The 27,102-nt window shown below is 36.9% G+C and overlaps 1 protein-coding gene, 1 long non-coding RNA gene and 1 other non-coding gene across 6 annotated transcripts in view; 1 reads left to right on the top strand and 2 right to left on the bottom strand.

Moving 5' to 3' along the window:
- The window catches only part of PIK3C3 (phosphatidylinositol 3-kinase catalytic subunit type 3), a 138,595-nt gene that overhangs the window by 5,805 nt on the left and 105,688 nt on the right, over nucleotides 1-27,102 (bottom strand). For both annotated transcript variants that reach the window (XM_059139218.1, XM_059139217.1), the window contains 3 exons: nucleotides 20,105-20,273; nucleotides 12,404-12,494; nucleotides 4,723-4,848 (listed from right to left, as the gene is read on the bottom strand). In XM_059139218.1, coding sequence (XP_058995201.1) covers nucleotides 4,723-4,848; nucleotides 12,404-12,494; nucleotides 20,105-20,273 — 386 coding nt within the window. The remainder of the gene's footprint in view (nucleotides 1-4,722; nucleotides 4,849-12,403; nucleotides 12,495-20,104; nucleotides 20,274-27,102) is intronic.
- LOC131811093 (uncharacterized) lies at nucleotides 10,526-26,479 on the top strand. Of its 3 annotated transcripts, XR_009345796.1 has the most exons (4): nucleotides 10,526-10,624; nucleotides 14,226-14,299; nucleotides 21,676-21,817; nucleotides 24,954-26,479. It is a non-coding gene; the product is annotated as an uncharacterized LOC131811093 (long non-coding RNA). The 3 variants fall into 3 exon arrangements; XR_009345798.1 differs by lacking the exons at nucleotides 21,676-21,817; nucleotides 24,954-26,479 and adding an exon at nucleotides 16,230-16,565; XR_009345797.1 differs by lacking the exons at nucleotides 21,676-21,817; nucleotides 24,954-26,479 and adding an exon at nucleotides 16,234-16,565.
- LOC131812005 (U1 spliceosomal RNA) lies at nucleotides 14,224-14,386 on the bottom strand. Its single transcript, XR_009346236.1, has one exon. It is a non-coding gene; the product is annotated as a U1 spliceosomal RNA (small nuclear RNA).

Raw genomic sequence — 27,102 nt, forward strand, 5'->3', positions numbered from 1 at the left:
TGTATTAAGTCTCCACTATTACCTATCTAGGATGACACTGGTGGTCTCTACATTGCTGGAATCATCTAGATAGTTGCTCTTAATTCATATTCATGCTGCTACGGCCTTGATTTTTTTTCTTTTTTTAAAGATTTTATTTATTTATTTGACAGAGAGAGAGAGAGCACAAGAGAGAGAGAGCACAAGGCAAGGGGAGAGGCAGAAGCAGGCTGCCTGTTGGGCAAGAAGCCCGATGCAGGACTCAACCCCAGGACCCTGGGATCATGACCTGAGCCAAAGGCAGATGCTTAACTAACTGAGCCACCCAGGCACCCCCTTATGGTCTTGATTTTAGATAAAAAGTACTATTTTGGGGGCGCCTGGGTGGCTCAGTGGGTTGGGCCGCTGCCTTCGGCTCGGGTCATGGTCTCAGGGTCCTGGGATCGAGTCCTGCATCGGGCTCTCTGCTCGGCGGGGAGCCTGCTTCCCTCTCTCTCTCTCTCTGCCTGCCTATCCATCTGCTTGTGATTTCTCTCTGTCAAATAAATAAATAAAATCTTTAAAAAAAAAAAAAAAGTACTATTTTGTTATTAAGAATCTAACCTAGTTTGAGAGAATTTGTAATGACGAAGGCCAAAGTAATTTAAAATAACTATTTATCCAGGATTACTACATCTTATCTACCATTTTAATGAAGAACTAAAAAATAGAAACCTAAGAAAGACTTAATATTTCTTTCCAGTAAATATAATCCTCTGTTAGTTCATGCTTATAAAATTATCTTTCCCAAGTCTAAGTTAAGAGTACATCCACCTCTATTACCAATTTATTAGCCATATTCTTATTTTCTCTATGAATAGAAAAGGTATATGCATTAACTCTTGGTTCTGAACAATCTTCGTAATTTAACCATCGGTGCTGAGGGTTTCATTTACTTTCAGTCTCGGCAATAGTTAAGATCAGGTTTATATGCGGAAAGCAATTAACCTTTGTGTCTATCTCTGACAAGAGATCAAATTTAGTTTCTATCTCAATGCCAATCACTTTACAGATGTGGAAACTGAGGCCCAGAGACATTGGTAAAGAAAGGTCCTTCTGTTACTACCTCCTTCAAATAAGAATGTGGTCCCTTTTTAATCTAGCTTTTTCTCTCCTGTATTTTTAATATAAGGAATTTTAAAAAGTAGTCCTTCTGGGGCACCTGGGTGGCTCCGTCAGTTAATCCATCGGACTCTTGATTATGGCTCAGGTCATGGTCTCAGGTCATGAGATCAAGCTCCACATCAGGCTCCCTTCTCAGCAGGGAGTCTGCTTTAGATTCTTTCTCTCCCTCTCCCCCTGGCCATCCCATCTCAGTCCCAGGCTCGCTCGCTCGCTCGCTCTCTCTCTCATAAATTGACAAAACAATTTCAAAACTAAACTAAAGTATACCACTAATTCAGGGGCACCTGGGTGTCTCAGTCAGTTAACCATCTGCCTTCAGCCTGGGTCATGACTTCAGGGTCCTGGCCTCAAGCTCCACGTCAGGCTCCCTACTCAGTGGTGAGTCTCCTCCTCCCATTCCTTCTCCCCCTACTCACACTCACTCTCTCTCTCGCTCGCTCGCTCACTTTCTCTCTCTGATTAGTAAATAAAATCTTAAAATAAATAAATAAATAAAGTATACCACAAGTTCATTCACAGACCTTGCATGAAAGCTCAAACTTTAAGCTAGAATGTATTAGATGAGTGGCAGTTGAGTTTTCAAGGATGCCATACTTAATCCCTCTCCAGAGTACACACTTCTCTTGTCCCTGAGAGCCAGGGCTGGCCTCCTGACTTGCTCTAAGAGGCCTGCTGCCCCGCTTTCACATTCCTTGGGGGGACAGCCATCATCATGCAGAATAGCAGCCCTGGCTAGAGTAGGGAACAGTGAGAGAAGCAGAGACAGACCATCTAGAGCAGCTCCAAAGTGAAGGTGTGTGAAACCTATTGGATCCTTCAGAAAAACCCAATCACCAGCTGAAAACCACTGAATGAGAGAACCTACCTGACGTAACAGGAAACAAAAGAGCCATATAGGTGGGATATGGCTGAAATCCTGACTGAAAAATCATAAATAATAAATCATTATTGTTTTTTGAGCTAGTGAGTCCAGGTTTGTTATACAGCTACAGATAATCTGAAATGAGGTGTCAGGCAGTAGTGTTAATTTTAAGTGTGGAGTTTTAGCTCTATTATACAGTAAATGCTGAGGAACTAAAGAAGAAAACTGAGAAACTTGAAGTATGCAAGAATAAAAACTCTTGAAGGAGAGAAATTTGTTCAGCTGTAATAAGGACAGAGCAAAAATGAAATATAAATGACCAACTCTAAAGGAAAAGGGAAGACAGAGAAATTAACTAACCTCAAGCATATTAAAACTATCTGAGTTTTAAAAAAGAAAAAAAAAAAGAGTGTACACACAAAAAGGGAGAGGGAAAGTAAGTGGATTATGAGGGCTATGCCTGGGAAAGTTTCAGTAACTCCTAACATAATATAGCAGTAAGCAAGACACTGACAAGAAAACAAGTTTCAAAAATACTAGATATGGGAGTCAAAAGATTTGGGTTCAAGTCTTGATTCTGTTCCTTGTTAGTCACATGACGTTAGCGAAGTCATTGTCCCATTCTTGGTTTCTATCCCTGATTGCTCCAAAATACCCTGCTGTGCTATATGGAGACTCAGATCTACCATTAGCTAGACAAATCACTGACCATCTGAATCAGCTTATTCCTTTGAGAGGTGACCGGTTAGGAGTAATAACCTGGGAAGCAATCCCTGACTGGTCCCTGTAATATGACAGGACCCAACTGGTGTTCTGGGAGAAGAAACTTTTGTTAAGACAGAAAAAGAGAATAAGCTAACATTTACAGGAAGAAACTCCTTTACATTCCTTGGATATTTTTTAAGTAGATAAAGCACTGTGCTAATATGTGAGTAACAGAGCCCCGTCTTCAAGAAGTTTGTATTTTAGGAGTTATAAAAAAAAGTATCCAAGTATCTATAATAGAAAGCAAAATATAAGTGCAACTCATAATAAAGATAAAAGTCCTATAAATATCCAGAGGAAGATCAAAGTGGCATTAAGAATAGATCTTAGACAACAGCTTAGATTTGGGAGGCAGAAGTTTACCAAAGATTCACTGAAGAAGATGGATATTCTATGCTGAATAAATGGCAGCTGCAAAGTAATCACAGAGACAGAAAAGAACAAAATATTCAGAGAGGTTATTAGGGAAACACCTTGGAGAGTAGCTTGGAATACAATATCCTAGAAAGCCTTGAGCTGCCAGAGAATGGACTTCACTGTTTTTTTTTTTTTTTTTTAAAGATTTTATTTATTTATTTATTTATTTGTCAGAGAGAAATCACAAGTAGATGGAGAGGCAGGCAGAAAGAGAGAGAGGGGGAAGCAGGTTCCCCGCTGAGCAGCGAGCCCGATGCAGGACTCGATCCCAGGACCCTGAGACCACGACCTGAGCCGAAGGCAGCGGCCCAACCCACTGAGCCACCCAGGCGCCCTGGACTTCACTGTTAAGCAATGAGGAAACACTGTACACCCTGAAATTTAAAAAGAAAAGAAAAAAAAAAAAGACATTATTTTGTGAAAATATATCTGACTGGGATATTTAGAAGGATAAAAAATGCTTGGAGAAAAAACTACTACAGAAGAATTATAAAGGGTTTTAGTTATCCAAGATATCTTAAAGAACAAAAAATGGATTAAGATGTTAGTTGGAGGGCTCCTGGGTGGCTCAGTGGGTTAAGCCTTTGCCTTCAGCTCAGGTCATAATCTCAGGGTCCTGGGATCAAGCCCTGCATTGGGCTCTCTGCTCAGCAGGGAGCCTGCTTCCTCCTGTCTCTCTGCCTGCTTCTCTGCCTACCTGTGATCTCTCTCTGTCAAATAAGTAAATAAAATCTTGAACAAAAAATTTTAGTAGTCAGAAAATGATAGAAAAGGATAATTAAAGAAATGGTTAAACTAAAAAGGAAATGGTTAAACTGAAAAGGCTTAGTGACTCAGTAGTACTGGGTGAGGAAGAAGGCAAAGTAGACAGGCAATTAGTAAAATTAGATGATTAGTAAAATTATAATAGAATAAGCAAAGTCAGGAAGGAGTGTGCAAGAAGAAGAGTGTGAGTGTGTAGAAGGGAAAGGAGCCTAATTTTTCTGTTTGCTTACCATTTTCATAATCATCCTCATTAGGAAACTCATAATAAAACCAGGTTTTAAACCTGGGGTTTACCATCACAGGCTAGTGTGAAAAGGTCTCCCTCAGACATCTGCATGCAAGATTCTACTAACAGTAAGTCTACAGATAGACTTTTTCAGTGTGTGGTATGCACTGCTTTTCTCAGCTTCTATACTCCTTTCCTAGCACTTCTCTGTTTGTCAAAACCCAACAAGAGTTCAAGTCTCACTTGCCAAGGCCTCTGCTAGACTCAAGATCATTCTCAAGAAAGATTTACAATCACCACTGACTACAAAAAACAAATACCTATGCTGATACTCCGCAGTCTGGTTAACAACCATAAAAATTTAAGTGGGATGATTCAGAGTTAATAATGTATGCAACACATTCATATCAGCTGGCTGATGTCAAAAAGTCTTGACAAAATGCAGAGAAGACATCACTAGCAGGAGAAAAGCATGACTCCCTGAGGACTCTGGGGTAGGACACAGAGAAGCTGAGATCAATTGCACTACCTTCAGAGAACTTACCTGGGCAAACTTGTGAATCTGCTCCACCACTGCAGCAAAGAGAGCATGGACACTTTCGTCGATCAAACTCTGCATGTAATGGACCGCCTCTTCATCAGACAGGTCCAGCCGGAATTTATCCTGAACCTATGAGGTCACAGTAGGTTAGTCTTTTGAATGAAAAATAAGGACTCAATTTAAAGAGACAGCATCAGATTGATATAGATGTTGTTACAATCTATTATGACCTATTTCCATGACAAAGAAGTAATCCATAAAGTACAAGAAGTTCTGAATATTATTATTCTTTTGAGTGAAGTTTATTGTTTTTGCTATATGCTCTTTAATCACCCTTTCTTTGTTGGTTGTTAGATATTTATTTAAGAAAAAATAAACAGTAAACATGATTCTGCCAGGTGCTGCAGATATAAGACAATAAACATAAATTGTTCTTTTAATTCAAAAGTGTGCTTTACTTTTTTGCATTTCTTTTTTTCTCAAGTTTTATTTATTTAAATAATCTCTATACCCCACATGGGGCTTGAAAATACCAAGGTGAGATTATAGTAATATTCTCTCACACCGTTTCAATTCCTCTACAAGAACAGGAATCACGTCAATCACTGGCAAAATTAAGATATTCCAGAATGTCTCCTTTCCTACAGCAATTCCTTATACTTCTGCCAAGAACTACTTCAATTGGTCTGCAATTTCCAGAGAAGAATTTTCCTTTATTTCATATTTAAAGTTACAGATGACTCCCAATAACAATAACTAGAATTTTTATAAGAATAACTAGAAAAATTAGTAGAGACATACATGAGAATGGTTCCTAAAAAATAAAAACCAATGTAATTGAATGACTTTTCTGTGCAAAAAACACTTCACATGCAGTATTTCACCTGACTCTCAGGTAGACAGAACCTCTACCTCTAAGATGCAGAAACAAAGGCAGAGCGAGTTTATGAAGCCAACCAACCCAGAGTCCCTTCACTGATGGCAAGGGTCTCATGCTGCCAGATAATCTCATGCCACTGCACATAACCATTATAACTCTACTCCTTTCTCCTCTTGTAAGTGACCCAAATATACTTTTGAAAAAGCAGGCAAGGAGAAAATGTCTCTATGCAATTAAAAAGTAGTCACATTTAGTACTTCCTTTTAAGTACAGAATTTAACTACTAGGAAACTAAGAAGGACACAGTAGAACAACCCACGGCCCTGATTTGCACTTACTTCTTCACTAGATTGGGAGTATGCCAGATGATCCAACAGCTCTGCAGCTTCAGGATGGGGAAGTAAAAAAGATGTGGATAAAAAAGATGTGTCCTTCACTAAAAAGTGAAGGACAGTTCAATGGAGGGATGTCTTAAGGAATATCTTGAATGAACTAGCTCTCCCACTTCTGAATCCCAATGGTGCATCAGTTCCTTGAGTTTAACCCTTTATTTTCTTTGATTTAAGATGTCTGACAATGGGGTGCCTGGGTGGCTCAGCAGCTTAAAGCCTCTGCCTTTGGCTCAGGTCATGATCCCAGGGTCCTGGGTTCGAGCCCCACATTGGGCTCTCTGCTCACCAGGGAGCCTGCTTCCTCCTCTCTCTCTGCCTGCCTCTCTGCCTACTTGAGATCTCTGTCTGTCAAATAAATAAATAAAATCTTAAAAAAAAAATAAAAAAAGATGTCTGATAAGTCTGGAACTAGTTTTAAGGACATGAAAAAACTATAGGGCAGGAAAATCAAAACTTTAGCTTAATTTATCAAAACTTACATGCTTCTATAAGTGCTACAACACAGACTATATGTATTTTGCATAGAATATTTATATTTATATTTCATATTTACCAAATATGAAAAAGCCACCCTTAACTGCATATAAATGGCTGATTTGGCATCATATATACTGACCAGGCTACTTGTTACTGTTCCATAGATCCTTAAGGTTCTAATCCTTTTCTTCAAGATACCTTCTCTCTGCTCTTCAGGTTATAGTTTAGGTCTATTCATGTGTGTGTGCACACATGCATACACACACATACACACAGTCTAACATTCCAATTAGTACTAAATATTAAATTTTGTCTTTAATAGCATTTTGATGTATATTCTTCTTGCATCCACACTCTCAGATGTGTATATGCCCCATACAAAAACCCTGCAACACATTTCTAGACTAAACTATACTGTCTTTCCTAAGGAACACAGAGATTTCATTTATATGTAATCTTTACCCTTTGTCTTTCAAAGCTCAAAATACATCATTACAAGACTAATTTAACATTCATTAATAAAAAAGACTCTTGCTTAAAATAATTTAGTATTTAGCATCTCTGAAATAAGAGTAACTTTTGTTAAAATAATAAAGCAGACATTCCTTATTAAATATTTTTAATTCCAATTAGAATTTTAAATTTTTTCCTTGTACTCATTTCCTAATAATTTAATCACAGAAGTGATTACAACAAAGGAAAAATTTTCACTCATCAGAGTAAAAGGAAGAGTTTTAATGTAAACATTATTTCCTTGCTGAGTTCATTTGATTATCTGAGCTGCAACAGAACAAAAAAATTCCATTACATGAATAAAAACCAGAATTTAAAATAAAGAATAAGGGGTGCCTGGGTGGCTCAGTTGGTTAAGGATCTGCCTTTGGCTCAGGTCACAATCCCCGGGTCCTGGGATCAAGCCTGGCATTGGGCTCCCTGCTCAGCAGGAAGCCTGCTTCTCCCTCTCCCACTCTACTTGCTCGTGTTGTCTCTCTCTGTCAAATAAATAAATTGAAATCTTTAAAAAAAAAAAAGAAAAGAAAAATTATAAAAATTGAACCCCTATCCAACTACTGCTAAAAGAGAATTAATGCTATAATTATTTGTAATAAGACACAGGACTAGTAGAGAAAAATAAAAGCTACGTTACAAAAATTCAATGTGCATGGATGTTACAGCTTGTATTTTTTTTAATTTTTAATTTAATTTTTTTAGAGTTTCTTAAAATTAACATATAATGTATTATTTGTTTCAGAGGCACAGGTCTGTGACTCATCAGTCTTACACAACACACAGTGCTCACAACAACATACACACTATCCAATGTCCATCTCCCAGCCACCCCTTCCCTCCAATGGATTGTATGTTTTAATAAACAAACTTTGTATGCACCAAAGGTAATTTAATTTTATAGTTCATTTGAAAGAGATCTTCACACAATTTGTAGCTGCTTGTAATATATATGTTTGTTTTAAAGTTTAGTCAAAAATCAATTAGAGAGGGGTGTTTGGGTGGCTCAGTCAGTTAAGCATCAGTCTTTGGATCAGGTCATGGTCCCAGGACATGGGGATCAAGCCCAGCATCTGGCTCCCTGCTCAGTGGGAAGTCTGCTTCTCTCACCCTCTTCCTCTGCCTCTTCCCGTGCTCATGCTCTCTCACTCTCAAATAAATAAATAAAATTTAAAAAAAAAAATCAGAGAAAGAACACATCCATTTATTCTTCAACACAAAATAGTATTACTCATTAAATTACTATGAATAAATTTATTACCAAAGTTTAAAAGATTTCCTTATTACTGATTTAAAGAAAACACAAATGAAAAAGCACTATCAAGTAGTTATGTTTATCCATTAAACTATTCTATTTCTCTCCCTCACCCCATTTTTTTAATAGAGATTCACCTATATCAGAAGCTAAGCAAATTTAAAACTCTCTGAATATAGGCAATTGTCTTATCAATACACTCTCCCTAGTAACAAAGTTAATAATATGCTAGAAAATACAAGTTTTCTTTTCTTTTTTTAACTGAAGTATAGTCAACATACAACGTTACATTAGTTTCTGAATATGTAGGTTTCTTATCTCAAATATTTTAACTTCCCTTTATTCACTAGGACAATCTACAGGAGTTGACTAAAATGTTTTATCCATACCACATGTTCATAAGATATCTCCTTTTCATTTATTCAGAAAAAACTGACACACCCTACTTCATGAGCCTTTCCTGGCCACAAATTTTAAAATTTCCAAAATCAATGTCAACTCAACATTTAATTTTCCTCTCTCATTTATTTTTTCTCTAAACACTAATCATGATTATTATGTTATATATTTTATTCATTTTACCTTGTTTCTTTTCTGTTTCCCTTATTAGAAGGTAAGCTCCATGAAGGCAGAAAATTTTGTTTTATTATTACTATAACTCAAGCACTAAGACAGTGCTTGACACTTAGTAAATAGCTAAATAAATACTAGTAAGTATTTATCAAAGTAAGTAAGTAAATCTTTAAAAAAAGAAAAAAACTAGTATGATCTATTTGCTCATTTTTGGAAATTAGTCTTCCACCTTGCTTTAATTATACTTGTACATACCACTTTGCTTTATATCAATATGCATTATTTTTATTAGACTACTTGGGGTAACTTTGTACTAAATTATTAAAAGGATTCAAGCAACTTTTGTGGAAGCTTCCTATGGCACAAAGCACAGAGCAGCACACTAACCTACTACTCCCAGGTACTTGATGTTTGTGATTCATGATCATATGTTTTAAATTGTGATTCCACCTCATATTTTTGGGCAATTGTGTTTTCTAAGAAATAAATAAATCTGATTTTAAAATATCATGTATTTCATATGTAAGTATGCAATTTTCAAAAAATTAAAACAAAACTGATATATACTAAATTAAGTTATGGAGACAAGAAAATATTGTTTTACTTCGTTATGATGACTCAAGTAATTTAAATAATCTGCACTTCTCTCAGCTTCAAATATGCTACCCTATTTCCGTAGTTAGTCTTCATTCATGAGGTCAACACAAAAATTTTCCAAGTGGTTAAGACTTTGAAGTAATGTTAGCAACTATGATTTCAACAAGGTATAAAAATCTGTACCTTATTTTTAAAGATTTTATTTATTTATTTGACAGACAGAGATCACAAGTAGGCAGAGAGGCAGGCAGAGAAAGTGGGGGAAGCAGGCTCCCTGTTGAGCAGAGAGCCCGATGCAGGGCTCAATCCCAGGACCCTAAGATCATGACCTGAACCGAAAGCAAAGGCTTTAACCCACTGAGCCACCCAGGTGCCCCTAAAATCAGTAATTTTCTAAAGAGAAACAGAAATAGAACAAAAGATCTAATAAGAACAACATAACTAGCAGAAGAAATTGGAAGTCTCAATTTAACAAATACCACTAGAGAACTTTCATAATTGACCTCTGAACTTGAGTGGAATCAGGAAAAAGTGACTATATGACCAAAGATAAATGGATTTAAAGTACACATCAAAAAACAAGTCCTGAATAAATCAATGCAAAAAAAAGGAGGGCCCAACAATATTTGGAAGCTAGTACACCTATTAATTAGTCCATCTGGGCTGCTATAACAAGGGAAATTTTCATCAACCAATTAGATTTCTCGATGAATGAGCTTTAGCCAATTATGACAAAAGGAAGTCATGCTAAAAACCAGTGTGATAACTAGTCTATTTCCTGTGGGGAGAAGAGAGTTTACTGAAACAGTGCTTGCTGGATAAAATAATTAGTGAAGTCTTAAAAAGAGCATAATTTTCTTAAATGGCTCAATAATGAAGTATTTCCATTAAAACCCCCTCTCAAAAAAAAAAAAAAAAACAACCCTCTCAATATTTGTGATAAACTTATAAAACTAGGTAAAAGAGTTTCTTATTTGTTGGCAATGGTATGAATACTTGTGCTCCTTTCCCCCAAAATACATGTTGAAATACTAATGCCCAATGTGAAAGATACTGGGGTAGAGCCTTGGGAGATGCTTAGGTCATAGAGTGGAACCCTTAAAGAAGAGATCCCATAGAGCTCCCTAGGACTTCTGCCAGCTGAAGATACAAGAAGTCTTCAACCCAAAGAGGGCTCTCATCTGACCACACTGGCACCCTGATCTTGAACTCCTAGAAATAACTGTAAGAAATAAATTTCTGTTTTTTATAGGTCATTCATTCTCTGGTACTTTCTTATAGCAGCCCAAACGGACTAAGACAATGTTCAATCTCCAGAGAAATCTTTTTTCTTTTTAAAAGATTTTATTTATTTATTTGACAGAGAGAGGGAGATCACAAGCAGGCAGTGAGGCAGGCAGAGAGAGAGGGAAAAGCAGGCTCCCCACTGAGCAGACAGCCCTATGCGGGGCTCGACCCTAGGATCTCAAGACCATGAACCAAGCTGAAGGCAGAGGCTTAACCCACTGAGCCACCCAGGCGCCCCAGATGAATTTTTAAAAAAATGTTCAGAGTCTACTATATCAGAAGTTAGAGCTTTTTGGTCCCAATTATTACTTTCATCCCCCATAGAGACTCTATCTCTGAGACTGCTACTGTCCTTTAGTAATTATATATTTCTGCAAGGCAAAAATCTATACTATCTTTCAAGTTCAATACTGATAATCACACCAATACTGAAGATCATCTTATGTTATCTTTGAATTTTAAAAAAGTCCTTACAGAGGGCAAGTACTATGATGAACACTGGGTGTGATATTCAATAATGAATAATAAACATCATATCAAAAACTAATGATGTAGTATACCTTGGTTAATTGACTTTAAATTAATAAATTAAAAAAATAAAATTTTTTTTTTTTTTAAAGATTTTATTTATTTATTTGCCATAGAGAGAGAAGCGAGAGCAAGCACAGGCAGACAGAGTGGCAGGCAGAGGCAGAGGGAGAAGGAGAAGCAGGCTCCCTGCCAAGCAAGGAGCCCGATGTGGGACTCGATCCCAGGACGCTGGGATCATGACCTGAGCCGAAGGCAGCCGCTTAACCAACTGAGCCACCCAGGCGTCCCAAAAAAATAAAAAATTTAAGAAGTACTTTCTACTTACCACCTCCTACCCCACCTCCCCCACCAAATCAGAGAATCAGAAGCTAATTCAGACAAAAATCTTCAAATCCGCTGCCCTTTCTCCCATCTCTTGTTAGAATTCATGATACAACAACTCTGAATCACTGTTCATCTACACGAAGACTACCCTTTTTTCTCTTCCTTGTAGGCCGAATTAAAACGCAGGTCTCTACTCTGCTGACACAGTAAGAAACCCCTGTAACCAAAGATATGGATGGGAAAGATAAAGAAAGGGATTTTTCTTCCTAGTTAGAACTATAATAGTTTGTCTTTGATCTTTAGCATGCATAGCGTAGGAGTGCCAGGAATCAAATATCCTATCAGGAGTATTAAAGAAGAGCTAGAAAAAAAGAGCAAGGGCAGTAGTAGTAAGCTTTCTTGTAGATACAATGACCTAGTCATGTGACTGTGGGTATGAACAGAACTGGCTTGACTGCCGGGACAGGAGAGGCTGGTACATTCTGAAAGGTGAAAAAATTATATAAAATGTTTCTTTCTTGGGCGCCTGGGTGGCTCAGTGGTTAAGCCGCTGCCTTCGGCTCAGGTCATGATCTCAGGGTCCTGGGATCGAGTCCTGCATCGGGCTCTCTGCTCAGCAGGGAGCCTGCTTCCTCCTCTCTCTCTATCTCTCTGCCTGCCTCTCTGCCTACTTGTGATTTCTCTCTGTCAAATAAATAAATAAAATCTTTAAAAAAAAATTAAAAAAAATGTTTCTTTCTTAATTTAATGTTACTTAAGAGTCTAGAGTCAGGGACATCAAGGGGAAATCTGTTATTAAAACCTTAACATCCTTTATATATGAAAAGAAGACTATGATACCTAACATTGTATAAAAATTACCTTTTTCACAGTTTTATCTGGTTCAAGAGCAATATCTGGAATGTTTGCATCCACCATCAGGGAAAACAAGTTCAAAATCAGGTTAGAATACCTATAGGAGAATGAGAAAGAAAAAAAAATAGTAATGCGTTAGTTCTGCAGTTCTTTCTTCTGCCAAGCATACTCCTAGAAGTAGTTGTACTTGGATCTTTATGATGACTCCTATAGATGTGCCATTGTCAGCTGTCTCACTGAAAAGCAAGCCTTAAAGAAATATCTTATTCTGGGATGTTGATATAATGTCCTTTCTAGGTTCTACACTATGGGATAAACTTTTGGAGTAGCCATCTAATGGCATTCTTTTCATTTTTACATTAAGGATATTCTTTTTAGGAGAAATCTAAGGAGAATCCACTTTATATCTAATTAGCATTTACTAAACACTGGAGATCTGTCTTTGCTAGATGATGTTAAGAATCTGCTACCTTAAGACTACCTCAGCGTGTCATGGCTAAAGGAAAGAAAGAGCTAAACAGTCATCCCACTAATCATTCAGGAATATTTCCCCAGGGATATTAATCACCATTTTGAACCACAGTGGCTTGTCTGGATATAAGCAATCCTAAATGAAGGAGAAAATAGCTAGTACTCTACTATACTAAGGATAGGCTAAGTATATAAATAATATCATCTCTGGACTATGCTGTTTCCTATAGAAACTAAAGTTTTATCCTCACCAGTCCTCAAACTCTTCCACTTCCTCTCCCTCTAGAAAGAATGGTGTTATTCCAAATGCTCATTTCCAGAAGTGAAGCCTTGTGAGGAAACGTTTAAGTGTATACTGGGGACAATTCACCTCCTCCTTCAAAATCCTCTCTCCTTAGAGAGTTATAATTTCTCTGGATGGCCCTTTCTTAGCACTGTAGTGATAAAAGACATTTAAGTTTGACTTTGGGGATGGAGGTGAGCAAACGAAACTTTGTTTTTAATGTAATAAAGCCTTTTCGCTGATCTCAGTAAAAGTTTCAACAAGTACCTTGCATGTCTCCTTTAGGGATGGAGGTTGGGCATTAGGTGATACAGCACCTTTACTCTAGCCATCTACTTATGCACTATATAAAAAGGTACAACTTTTTACCTGAAAACTGGTTACTACTGAACTATAATGATAATGGAACCTGAAGACAAAAATGATTATTCATATAAACTTCAAATTACCTATTTTATCAATATTTTTGAATTTTATATTGTCCATAAAAATCAAGAGGGACTGTAAGTGGGGGAAAAAAAAAAGAGGGACTATAATGAAAACTTATACCTTGAAGTCATCTTCTAATCAAATTAGGATAACTCATTTAGACTCATACAGTAATAGCTAAACAGCCTTAACTTAGCTTTAAGTTATTCATTTCCTTAAGGGAATTTATTTTTAAAAAGCATTATCCCAGATGTCATTCCATTTCTACTCATACAATAACTGTGTTTATTCAACCAACAAATATTTACTGAGTATTCATTCACTCTATACATTGTTTTAGGCACAAGGGATATAGTGGTGAACTGAACCAACAAGGTCCCTACATTCATGAAGTTTACGTTCTGGAAGAGAATGGGGACTCACAAAATAAAATGATAAACAACATAATTTCATATCTGACTGACTGATAAAAAGATTTTTTTAAAAAGGAAAACTGAGGGAAATAGGTCACAGATTGATAGGTTAGGGAGAAGAGCCATCTCAAGCTACCAGGTATGATTTTATTCTAAATGAGCTGGGAAGCAGCAAATGAAGGTAAAGTTCGGAGTGACATACTCATATACATTTTTGTTTTCTCTTTTTTAGGGGAAATATGAACACACTCCCCCACTACCACAAATTATGCGGTCAAGTTTCCCACATTTGGGGGAACTGCAGAGGTAAGCATATCCAGAGTGCAACTGAATAAGGCTTGCTGTAGGAAAATCATCTCCGTGATCATGGTATCTCCCCTGCCAGGTAAGTAGGAGGTGTATCAAAAGCTTGCACTGTCCATCTTGTGGGAATGGAGAATGGAGGTAGGGAAACTATTACACTGATATCTAGGTAGAAAAGAAACAATATAGATGTTCCCAGGCTGTACTTTGGAAATGGATTGGAAGACAGTTGTTGATGGTTTCAATGGAGCAGGGGAGAGAAGGCAGAGGAAATGAATATCACCAAGGATTCAGCCTAAGCAATGGGAAACTACTGTTGATCATCACAGTAAGAAAGAGAATGAAGAAAGAGCAGAATTTGGGACAGGGAATCAGTAATATTCTGTTTTAGACATACTGAGTTTGAAGTGCCTACCAGATTCTTAGTCAGGATGTCAAGTAGACAGAGAACTCAGAGGAGTTATGGGCTGATGGCATCAGTTCAAAACATTGGCATCTGGATCCTAATTAAAGTCACAGGTCTGGATGAAAATGCTCAAAGAGAGTTTGGGGGGAAAATGATCTAGAACAAAAAGGTTTATACTGACAATGGAACTTCTAGACAGTTGAATATGTAAAGGTCAGAGAGAAGAGGGAAGAAATCAGTAAAGCAGAAGTAGCCAGCAAGGCAAAAAAAAAAAAAAAAAAAAAAAAAAAAAAAGGAGAGGTTACACCAAATCTAAGAAAGGTTTTCAGGAACAAAGGAGTGCTCAACTGTGTCAAAGATGCTAGGAAGCAAAGTGGCCACTAGATTTGGTTTAGGTAACTGTTTACTTTGATAAAATTAGTTTTAATAGCAGAGTAAGGCTAGAAGTCTTCCTGGAGAAGGCTGAAGGAAGAAAAGGAGCCAAATCAGTGGAGACAGTGAGAACAGGTCTTTTTAAAGCAGATGGGCTGTGAACGAGAATAAAGAATTGGGCAGGAGTACAATGTCTAGTAATACTCCTGACTTACCCCACTAGACGCCAGTGGCGCTTACCTAGCTGTGACAACCAGAACTGTCTCCAGACATTGCAAAATGTGCTTTGGGGGGAAAGGAAGTGTAAATAAAAGAGCTCCGGTTGAGAACCACTATTTAAAACCAATGGTGATGGAGCGCCTGGGTGGCTCAGTCATTAAGCATCTGCCTTCTGCTCAGGTCATGGTCCCAGGGTACCAGGATGGAGCCCCACATTGGGCCACCTGCTCCATAGGGAAGCCTATTCTCCCTCTCCCACTCCCCCCACTTGTGTTCCCTCTTTCACTGTCTCTCTCTCTGTCAAATAAATAAGTGAAATCTTTTTAAAAAATGGTGAAAACACCATGAATGCTGACTTTTCTTTAGTGACATACAGCTGATGCACTGCAGGAAAAAGAAGACACACAGTTCTGATTAGAGATAAAGTATCAGCAGGTGAGGTTACAGGACTGGATAAAAATTGTGCAAGAAAGTTCAGAGAAGGGCAGTGATCATAGTTTGAGGCCATAAAATTCAATGGGGAAAGGAGAAAAATGAGACTGTAAGGCAGATTTTATATGGTGGAAGGGTGGCAAGACTTGGATGTAAGAGGCTGCAGAATTCCAGGAATGAGTATAATGCAAAAATAAGCTGTAAGAATAGAAGATGTTGGTAAAAGAGTGGAAAGCTTGTGACTGAAATTTTGGAGGGTTACGTTAATGGTACTGATGAGAAGGAGTTGACAAGTTTGGCTCTACATGAGGAGAAGGCCCCCAGAGGTCAGGTCGTGGCTGGAGCACACAACATATGAATGGTGAAGTCACAGCAGCAGTCACGAAGAAGATAATACAAGTTTTCAAGGAACACTGGGTGATGGGGAGATACATGATAGGTAGCAGTGGGGAGGATATCTATTGGTGTGAACTCACGGTGTATGTGCTATCGCTTTTCTTTAAGCAAGCAAGGAAAGACAAGGTTTGGAAGTTGCAAGAGGGAGCATGGAAGGCACCAAGCTTTGGGACATGTAGGATACGGAAACCAAGAAGAACCACTTGAAAGGACTGCAAGGACCATGGCATCAGCAAAGTACAGCCAGCTGCTATGTATTACATCAGGGAAAAAAATGTGTTTTCAATGAACCTTCAATTACTTGCATTCTACTCTGTTGACTATACAGGTTTTCCCAGTCTTGCCATAAGGGAATCCCAGAATATATCACAGGGTAGATTCACACAGTAACACAGGGAGGGGAAAACAAGGCTCAGTTTTGAAAGAGACATTTCAGACGTTCTAAAAACGGGTTGCCCATTAGACTTACCTGGGAGCTTCTTAAGAATATCAGTGCCATGGTGCCTGGGTGGCTCAGTGGGTTAAGCCACTGTCTGCACCTCAGGTCATGATCTCAGGGTCCTGGGATCAATCCCTGCATCCAGCTCTCTGCTCAGCAGGAAGCCTGCTTCCCTCCCCACTCTCTCTGCCTGCCTCTCTGCCTACTTGTTATCTCTATCTGTCAAATAAATAAATAAAATCTTTGGAAAGAAAAATATATCAATGCCCTAGCCCAATCCCAGACCAAGTAAATCTGACGGGTCTCGAAACTATTTTTCCCCCTAAAGTTCCCCCAGGTAATTCTAACGGGCAGCCAGGATCCATGATAAAATGTTTGCCTTCATGGAAGCATATGTGTGTTTCTTTTTTAAAAGGCAAACATTAATGTTTTCTGGAGTATCTGTTGGTTTTAATTAAGCCACCCACGCTGCTATTATTGTAGCAAAAGAAAACAAAATGTAAACAAATATAAAATGGATATTCCATAAGAAGTTTAAACATCCAATTATTTTGTAGAAAATCTGTCACTACCTTAACTGAATTAATCTTTTACATCTGTTGCTATGAAGCTGAATTTTCCATTTAAGATAGGAACATGACCCCCCTCAAAAGAAAGTATATGTATTAAATAGTACAGTAATTCAATATTCTACACAGAAAAATAGATTTAAAAGTTTACTAGACATCTTTAAAACCATTACCAAAAGAAAATATAAGGTCATCCAAAAATGGTCTAAATTGTTCACTGAAAACATTCAATACTAGAAAGAGAGATGCATTTAAGCACATCAAGTGAGGTTTCCTATAGTGTAGACCCTATAGGGTCTATTTCCCCTACAATATATCCACTTTGCATGCAACAAATATCAAGAATCCTACAACAAAGATGTTTACCGGAAAACTTGGGCTGTCTTTGTATCCTAAGTGTATTAAGGTTTGGTATATATGTGGGTTAAGAGAAGGAATTATGTTTTCCTTGGACACTTAAAATGTTTTAGCATTACTCTTGCCACAAAACAGTACTCAAAAACCAAATTTACCAATAATTGGTGTGTTAGGTATTGATTAACAAGAGATGACAATGTATTCTGTTACATGAAAATCAGACCACCATAAAATGTATTCTGACATCTATACAATTGTAATCATTCATAAGTTAGTTCAAAAGGAACTGCTCTGGTTACAAGGTCCAATGTTAGTGAACGATTTCCTGCTGCAGAAAATGATCAACCATCCACAAGAACCATGAAAAGAAGGTGGTTTGTCATACCTACAAATCCTAATTTTAAAAAATGCCAACTAACTTTAGCTCTAAACACACTTTTAAGTATCAGGTTAACTCTTATGGTATAAAGGCAAGTCTTTACTAACAGAACCATGTTCTAAAAAACAGTATTAAAAAATTAATGTTGGGGTGGGGCGCCTGGATGGCTCAGTGGGTTGAGGCTTCTGCCTTTGGCTCAGGTCATGATTCTAGGGTCCTGGGATCGAGCCCCGCACAGGGCTCTCTGCTCAGCATGAAGCCTGCTTCCTCTTCTCTCTGCCTGCTTGTGATCTCTGTTAAATAAATAAAATCTTAAAAAAAAAAAAAGTTGTTGGGGGCATAAGTGTACAACTCTTGATTTCTGCTTAGGTAGTGATCTCAGGGTCCTGAGATCTAAGCCCCACATCAGGCTCTGTGCTCAGCATGGAGTCTGCTTGAGATTCTCTCTCTCTCTCTCTCCTTTTGCCCCTCCCCACCACACTCTCTCCTTCTAAAATAAATAAGATCTTGTAAAAAATTCAAAGTACGAAAAATAAATGTAGATTAAAAAATTAGGGTCCCTTGATCTTAACAGAAGTACAGGGAAATCTAAAAAAAATTAAAAAGCAGTTTTCATGAAGATTTAACATAAAACTATTTAGATTAATCTCTGTGATTTTTCTTAGTAGTGATGAAAGTTAACTTTGGCTCCACATTAATAACCTGCCTGTTTTTTCATTCTACTGAATTGCTACTAATCCATTATCAATGACAGTTTATAAAGCACATTGTTTTCCTTCTGCTTTTAGTAAGATAGAGCATCTCTGACATTTCTCTAGTTTTCATATCATTCTGTCTGTCTTGTCATTGAGAATGCCATGGTCCCATCTAGTTTTCAGTAGGCTTTGACTATTTTATATTAAAAAATCCAGATATTAAAGTGGAACTCTGATCTCATTTCTCTGAAAGTGCTTCTGCATCAACAGACAAATCAAAGAGCACTGATCTCATTATTCTTTCAGCTTCTGTGGTAAGTAAAACTGAGTCACTCTGCCACCTAAAGGATAAATAGTGCGGCTGTTTGTAACATGCACGTCAGAGTTCTTGACACATGGTACAGACTGAGTTAACAATGAAGGCCTAATGAGTCACTGCGGAGATGAAATCTGATTATTTAATAGAGGACAGCCATTCTCCTAGGACAAGCAGCATCAATATCACCCAGGAACATAACCTCACCCCAGGTATGAGGCAGATATTCTGGGGGTTCTCATTTAATAAACTCACAGAGTGTCTATGTTCTAACCACTGCATGAGTAAGTGAGGTTACAAAGACAGAGCCGATGTGCACAGGCAACTTCCTGTCTACTAGCTATATATTTTCACTGGGAAGAAGTGAAAGAAGGTGTGCGTCCTGGGCTGGGAGTTTCCACATAGTTAAGTTGGGTAAAGTGATCCTGCCATTTTTGACTAATGACCAGAGCCATGTCCTAAATTTAACAAACATGACTTACTTTTTTTTTCCTGATGGTATATGTTAAGTGCTAAGTAAACTAGGATGAAGAAAGCAGAGATGGAGTGGCACTGGAGAAAGAAGAAAGGATAGAGAAAAATAAACTTTTTTCCTTTAGCAGGATGACTGATGAGGTGCTAAAAGACACAAAATCATATGTAACATTTATTCTTCCATCATTTAACAAACTTCTAAATGTTCCTTTAGAGCAACTGAAACTAAGGCTGATAAAGTTACTACAGAACAAAAATGAAATGATACTTTTATTTAAAGTATCACTTTAAATAAGCTTAATGCTTCATTCTGTGATAAAGAAGTAGGGAGAGAGCTTGGGAGAAGGAAAAGAACTCAACCTCGTGATTATAATCCTTCAAGACTGGCTTCAGGGAGATGTGAATGGTTATGAAGCTTCTTAATCTTTTCTCCATCCCAACAATGTCAAAGTATACAGAGTGTATTTTACTAAAATGATTTTAGCCCACTGATTTTGAAGCCTCCATGTGTGCCTAATCTTATGTAATGTTAGCTTCCTATTTGGTGGCATTTAGCAATCAAATAATTCGTGGGAAAGCAAGAAATTCTTTTTTCTTTTGCTATCAGTTTATCAAAATAGATACCATGCATTAAGAAATACTCTGCCTGTGTCATTCTGGAAAAGAGTGATGCTAAAGAATGTATGCATTTGAACAACTCCTTTTCTTGCTCTATGAAATGAATTTATTCTTTACGTCAAGCAAATCAACTTACCTTCGAAGGTGGAGAAAAGCTGTGTAACACTGTTTACGGAACTCTTGGTACTGCTCACTCTGGGTGCCCCCCATTCCTTCTACCATTTCTTTATTCAGCTTCATGGGAGGAGGAAGAGGCTTCGGATCCCGACCCAAAATATATCCGAAGTCTATGTGGAAGAGTTTGCCTGGATGTTGATAAGAAACTCATTTGTTTCCAGAAATATCTTTAAAAACTGAGAAGGGGATATGTCATATAACTGGTATAAACAGTATCTTTTGATAAAGAATATTAATTCATGATGAAGTCTATTAAATTGTTTAATCCTCTAAACCCAGGCTTAGGAGTGGTCTTCAGAACATTTTGCAGTTCATTTTAACTTACATTTATTTAGATGAAACTACAGTTAAAATAATCTCAGGGTAATATTAATTTATATTCCACTTTTAAATCTTCAGAACCAAAGACAGCCAAAGGCTAGATAACTTTTAAAGGTATTAGCAGAAATCAGTCTCCTGTAACAAATTTCTCATGCTGAAGTTTTACACAAATTCCATTCATAAGCAGAAGATCTCTTCTTTTAAATATTACTGAAATGAATCCTTTAACTTATTACTATTCCCCTTACCAAAACAAAACAAAATCCCCCAAATTTCAAAATTATATTCTTAGCTTCATCTGAACCATTTTTAACTAATCCATGTCACTTGGTAGCTGCAGACTAGGAAGCCACAGTATTTATGTCTGCCGAGAGCTGACAGATGCAGTGCCCATGATGACAAACCCTAGGACAGTTACCTAAACCCACAGACAAGATATATAATAAGAATGTGACCGATCATTCACTTTAGAGAATGACTCATCATTTGAATTCATAAAGCATCCTGTGACTTACAAGTAGGTAAAAAAGAGGCATATATTTTAACGCAAAAAGTAGCTCCCTGGATCCTATAACCCACGCTCTATCAAGGAAGGGATTTAGGCCTGTTTTGTGTATCCCCAGCCTCAGAATAGTTTCTGGCACACAGTAGGCACTCACTGTTGAATGAAGGAATGAATTCATTTAAAAAGCCAGCCAGGGGTGCCTGGGTGGCTCAGCCATTAGGCATCTGCCGGCCTGGGTCCTGCTCCCAGGGTCCTGGGATTGAGCCCCCAAGTCGGGCTCCCTGATCCATAGAGAGCCTGCTTCTCCCTCTCCCACTCCCCCTGCTTGTGTTCCCTCTCTTGGCATCTCTCTCTGTGTCAAATAAATAAATAAAATCTTAAAAAAATAAAAGCCAGACAAAAAATTTCCCTCATGCAATCTGCCCACTCTTATTTGTCTTGTAATACATTATATGACCTATTTTATGTGAAAACCTATCCTCCATCATGTATTTGGGAAGCTCAGGTATCCGCCTCCTGCCTCTTCAAGGGTAGCAGCCAAAAACTTTTCTTCTTCAAGTACATGTACTAAGTTTGGGTATACTTCTGGCATCTTGCAAAATATTTTTATATATCAATTCTACCATTAATATGTTAGCTAAACTCTCTACCTCTTGCTCTGAGCATTATTACTATTATCTGTGAATGTTACACTCCACCTTTAGGTCACTGTTGGAAACAGAAAACGATGAGGTGCACAAAATGACCTCAGGTGTGGCCACGAAGTCCCAGGTGAACAGTGATGCACTGAGATGTTGTGTAACTCCTCTTTAGTACAATGGACACTTTCATGTTTCACTTAATCAGGTATGTGACCCTGACAAAGCACCTTAATGTTTCCAAGCCTCACTTTCTAAACTGCAAAATAGGTGATTACTGTTAATTACCTTATAAGACAGAAGTAAGAGATAATACATTTAATATTTAGCACAGTACCAGGTACACAGTCTGGTACACAATGTCTGCTGTCATTGTAACTATTTCCAAATAAGCTATAGATGAGTGTGTCAAGCAAAATAACTAAAAAACCTCAATTAAATCAAGAATGATTACATCCATAGCCTTGTCCCATTTTGGAAGCTATGACCCCTGAGGAAAAAAATCATTTTAGTCTGAATGTAAAGCCAAAGCTATCTAATATCTATTTAATAAGATAAATTAAGCTACTTAATATTTAATAGCCAGGTCTTTTAAAGGTGTTTACAAATGTTTATCTTAAATACTTCAAATACCACTTAAAAAAAATTGTTAAATACTAAACTCTGTTCAAAAATAAATATTAACTGCCATCTTAAAGATGTTTAAAATATACTGAATTGGTATTTATATCCCTTATACCTGAGACCACAACTGCCAGGAATTAGTAAAATTAAATATTAAAGGGATAAGCAATCTTATTATTTGCAACTCTTCCCAAGCACTGTTCTTACAATGAAAAACTAAATAATACATTAAGTTGGAAATTCTATACAACTTTGAAAATGAGAAAGAACTTCAGGTCTGCCAAGGCCAAGTAATTAAAAAAAAGTCCAAATGTAAGGCAATACTGATACCAAATTTAAGTAAAATTCATAGACACTGGTGCTATTTTCACACAACGGTAAAGAAAACTAGGCTGAAAATGATCGGCAGTAGAGAGCAGACATTGTACTACATCTAGGACATGGAGTTCATAGATAAAGAAAAAGAACAGTTTATACATGAATATGCATATTAACAAGTTTCCCAAGTTTTAAATACTATCATCACCCAGTTATGGAATAAATGGCCATTATCAGTGCAACCACTGCACTGAAAACCAGTTTTCCATTTATCCATGTCATCTCCTTGTCTTTTTTTTTTTTTTTTTAAACTCATACCAGGTTTAAAATGTTCTGTTCAAATTGGGGGAACTGATGGAAGTCTCATAAGAACTTTTTAAACAAATGTTTATCTATCTAGTATAGTAAATGACAGCTAGGAGGTGAGGGGAGAAAATATTACAATTAGATATAGAGAGCAAGGGACCTGCAGAGAATTGAAAAAGGGTGTTGTTTCCCCAAAAATAACAAGTAGAAGCTAAATGAAATGGTTCCTCTAGCTCACACCGGGGCTACCTACAAGGCATCCATCTGGTACGCATCAGGTAAGAAGTTACTAGTGAGGCTCTTACCCCACCTATTCACATCAAAAGAGCTCAGCGAAGTGTGTAATGAAATTATTTGTTCACTTAGCTTTCTGCCCCAAACTAAACTCTTCCTGAACCTTTAAGAGTCTTACAATCAAGAACCTTGCTTTATTTATTTTTGCAGAGCACTGAAACCTAGGATAATGCTTACCAAGGAAAAGCACCCAGTGTGACTAGTTTGCATGTATTTAACCGATGATCTCTCAATTTCACATTTACAGCTTAGACAACTTTTATAAACATTGTTAATACAAGAAATTTCCTTCTAGAAACCAGAGAGTTCTTGCAGGAAGTTCTTTTGTTTTAAAATTTTTGTATCTTTGTTTCCATGAACACCTACAAAAATTAACAGAGGCTGAATCTGGATCACCTAGATCCTTGCTACTTAGTACTATACTGTAATTTCACTGTTTTTGATTGGGTTGGTATTAAACAGCAAGGCTACTTCAATTGTTTCAGGCTAATAGTAATAAAAGCAGAAGTGGTTGGTTATATCCTGAAAGTACATGACACCATCCTGAACAAAGGTTATAAAGTAGTTCACGGAGAGAAAAGCTGTATAAGCATATTCACATGGGACACAATATTAATAGCACCCTGACCTCAAACTCACACTATACTATCTGCACCATATTCACCCTCCAAATGACAATTTAGTTTCAGCATTACTTCATCCATCACAATAATGTTGCTGGATTACATCTTGCTAGTCTGTAACATGATTTAATTTATAAATCTGTTTTTACCTTATAGTTATAGAAGAATAGATGCATAAGAAGTTAATATCAGGTTTTATGTTGTATATAGTTTAAATTATAAAATGTAATTATCAACACAATGGGTTTTACTTCTATTTAAAACAGTTCTGTGTCTTACTCACGACTGAAAAACACCCTTTCTGAATTCCAAAATGTGCTTCAGAGGTTCCCAACCACAAATAAAATTGATTTTTGGAGAAATCCATAGACTTCACCAAATTCCCAAGGGAAGTCCATGATTCCAAAAAGATAAGAAACTACTTTTAGAGTAAGGAGTTTGATAATTGTAGGACTTACTGGGAAAGCTTCATCTCCTAATCCTTTAAAGTTCAAGGGAGTATGCTATCATTGAATTTTCCGTGATTTGGTAAAAAGTCCCTGATCAACTTCTGTTAAGGATTTCACTGCCTTCAACTACACATGTATCCTCTGTTCCGCTAATCTAAACTCTTCATTTTGTGCTTTACTGAGTTCCCATTTGTCTTCTACAATTTGTTGGACAAATACCATTCTACCCTTCAAGACTTAAAGAGATGAGAAGCTTATGATATTATAGGTACAGATAAAGTTTCCTTGGTTTTATTTAATTATTTAAATAATGTTTTGTTTTGGGGTAACTGAGTAGCTCAGTCAGTTAAGAGGCTGACTGCTGGTGTGGTCTCAGGTCTCAGGTCATGATCTCAGGGTCATGGGATCCGGCCCCCTGCTGGGCTCCTTGCTTAGAGGGGAGTCTGCTTGAGGGATTTCTCTGCCTCTGCCCCTCCCCCAATCTGCACATGCTCTCTCTCTGAAATAAATGAATCTTTAAAAAAAAAATGTTTTGTTACCAATATAATTTCTAATGATACTCAGCACTTGAGCAGATAACTTATCTGACCTAACTTTGATTCAAAACTGATTTTTTTAAAATAAATCATGCTATCCTAATATCAAACTGTATTAGCCATCACACAAGGCTTACTTAGTGGGATCCATCTCTTAATAGGAAACCTAACCACTTTTCTCCATTTCACTACAGGCATTACTGGAACGCCAATGTCAGCTCTGCGTCACTGCTTGCAAATGGAGAGTATCCTTCTTAGAAGAAAACTCTCAAAGAACAGGATTACTGCTTAATTATATAGCATAAAAGATTCAGTATCTAACAATGAAACCATTATTATGCTTTGCAAGTTCAAAGAGTCATGTATTCTGAGAAGAGGCTATTAATGTTTTAAGGAAATTCATCCTCGTTGGTACCAAAGGGAATGGCTCTTTCAAACTTAATGTCTAAAGTGAAACTTGTAATGATTTTAAAAACGCACTTCATGAAATTAAAAAAAAATGTTTAATTAAGAAGTTCAGAAAGTATGGATTTACTCAAATCTATTAACAGATCTATTAATCTTAAACAGTCAAGAGATAAAGTGTACATAAAACAAACTGAATGTTGATTGTAATTACCTCCTTTTGTCCCTGACTTGCAATACAAAGGGAGTAAGAGGTGCTAATTAAGTTTCCTTGTTATCTGAATAAGTGACATTAACTTATTTCTAAAATTGTGGTTCAAAGCGTTTGTAGTTCTTGGATTAAAGAGAACAGATGCTGCTGAAATGAACAGTATTTCATAGGAGAGCTTTTTTTAAATTTCCCTTTTGTCTATCCAATAATTACAAACAACCAATCTCAAAATTGTACTTATTTCATTTTTTTACACCTCTGCTTAATCCTTCTACCTGACTCTCTTCTTCTGTTCCCCATAATTCAAACTCTATTTTTGAAAACCCTACACAATACTCAAATTGAAATATTCTTCCCTGCCACTCTACTTTATATTAAGTTTCCCACTCTTCAGTTTCTTTGCATACGACCTGACATTTTACTATTTTTCCACAAAATGCCTTTATTTCTTACATGAATGTTGTATTTTTCTTATGTTAATGTCTTAGCATGAAACCCAGGAAAAAAAGAAGGTGGTAAACCACCAACCACTTACTGATGCAATGGAAGCTATATTTTTGGAATTAAAAATACTCCCTAAGCTACACTCCCAATACTCCTAATTAATAGTTAGTTAAGCCCTTATAATATTAGTTAGAGCTATTTTCACTTACAGTTAAAAGCACAGTAGTAATGAAATATTTTTCAGTTTTTCAGTTTTTGAATAATGAAGAACAATAAGACATACCTAAGTACAGATCAGTATAGACACTCCAATTATCTGCTAAGTATTTCCTATCATTTTTTTTGCATTCAACTGTTAAGATCTTAGGTTTCTTATGAATAGGGATGAAATTAAGCTAACTAATGAAAAGGGGGCAAACTATTCAAGAAAAAACAATTTTTAAATGTTATGTATTTTCATTTTCCCTGTAGTCATTAAAGTATTAAAGTCAATAAAGGTTTCTCAGACCCTACCATATGTACTGAATGAGAAACTGAGCCTAAGGCCCCAGCAATCTGTAATTTAACTTGCTCTCTAGCTCTCTAGGTGATACTGATACAAGCCAAAACTTGAGGACTTCTGACCTACTTTATACTGACTAATGCAACTCTCAACTGCAGGTAAGTCACTATAGAGGGGACACTGGCTAGGAGAATTACCTCAGTGAATTAAAATTCATATTCAATACTAATGGTTACAGTTTCCCTGTGTTGTATAACCCCATTACTTTAAAAATTGACACATTTTTATGTTCAAGGGGTTACTAAAAAATGTACTAACTTTTAATCTAGTTTATGGTTGCTAGTCTATGGTAGAATTTGAATGCTTTAAAGTACAATTTAACCCTGTCCAAAATCATTCATTACTTTGAACTACTGTGTTATGCCCCATGGTGAAGAAAGAAAAACAAAACACAGAATCAAACATGTTTCTTTTCAAAATCTCAAGGTTTACCTTAAAACACAGAAAGAATAAGATAAAATTAATGATCAAATTGGCTATTTCTCTTTTATAAACCTTCCAATACTGGGGCACCCAGGTTGTTCAGTCTCTTAAGTGTCCAACTCTTAATTTCGACTCAAGTCATAAACTCAGGGTCCCGAGATCAAGCCCCACATCAGGCTCCATGCTGGGCATGGAGTCTGCTTTCAAAGATTCTCTGTCCCTCCCTCCCTTTGCCCACACCCCTCTCAAAAGTAAACAAATAAAACAAGCAAATAAACTAATAAATAATAAACAAGTA

This window comes from Mustela lutreola, chromosome 11 (genome assembly GCF_030435805.1).
Source record: "Mustela lutreola isolate mMusLut2 chromosome 11, mMusLut2.pri, whole genome shotgun sequence".
NCBI lineage: Eukaryota > Metazoa > Chordata > Mammalia > Carnivora > Mustelidae > Mustela > Mustela lutreola.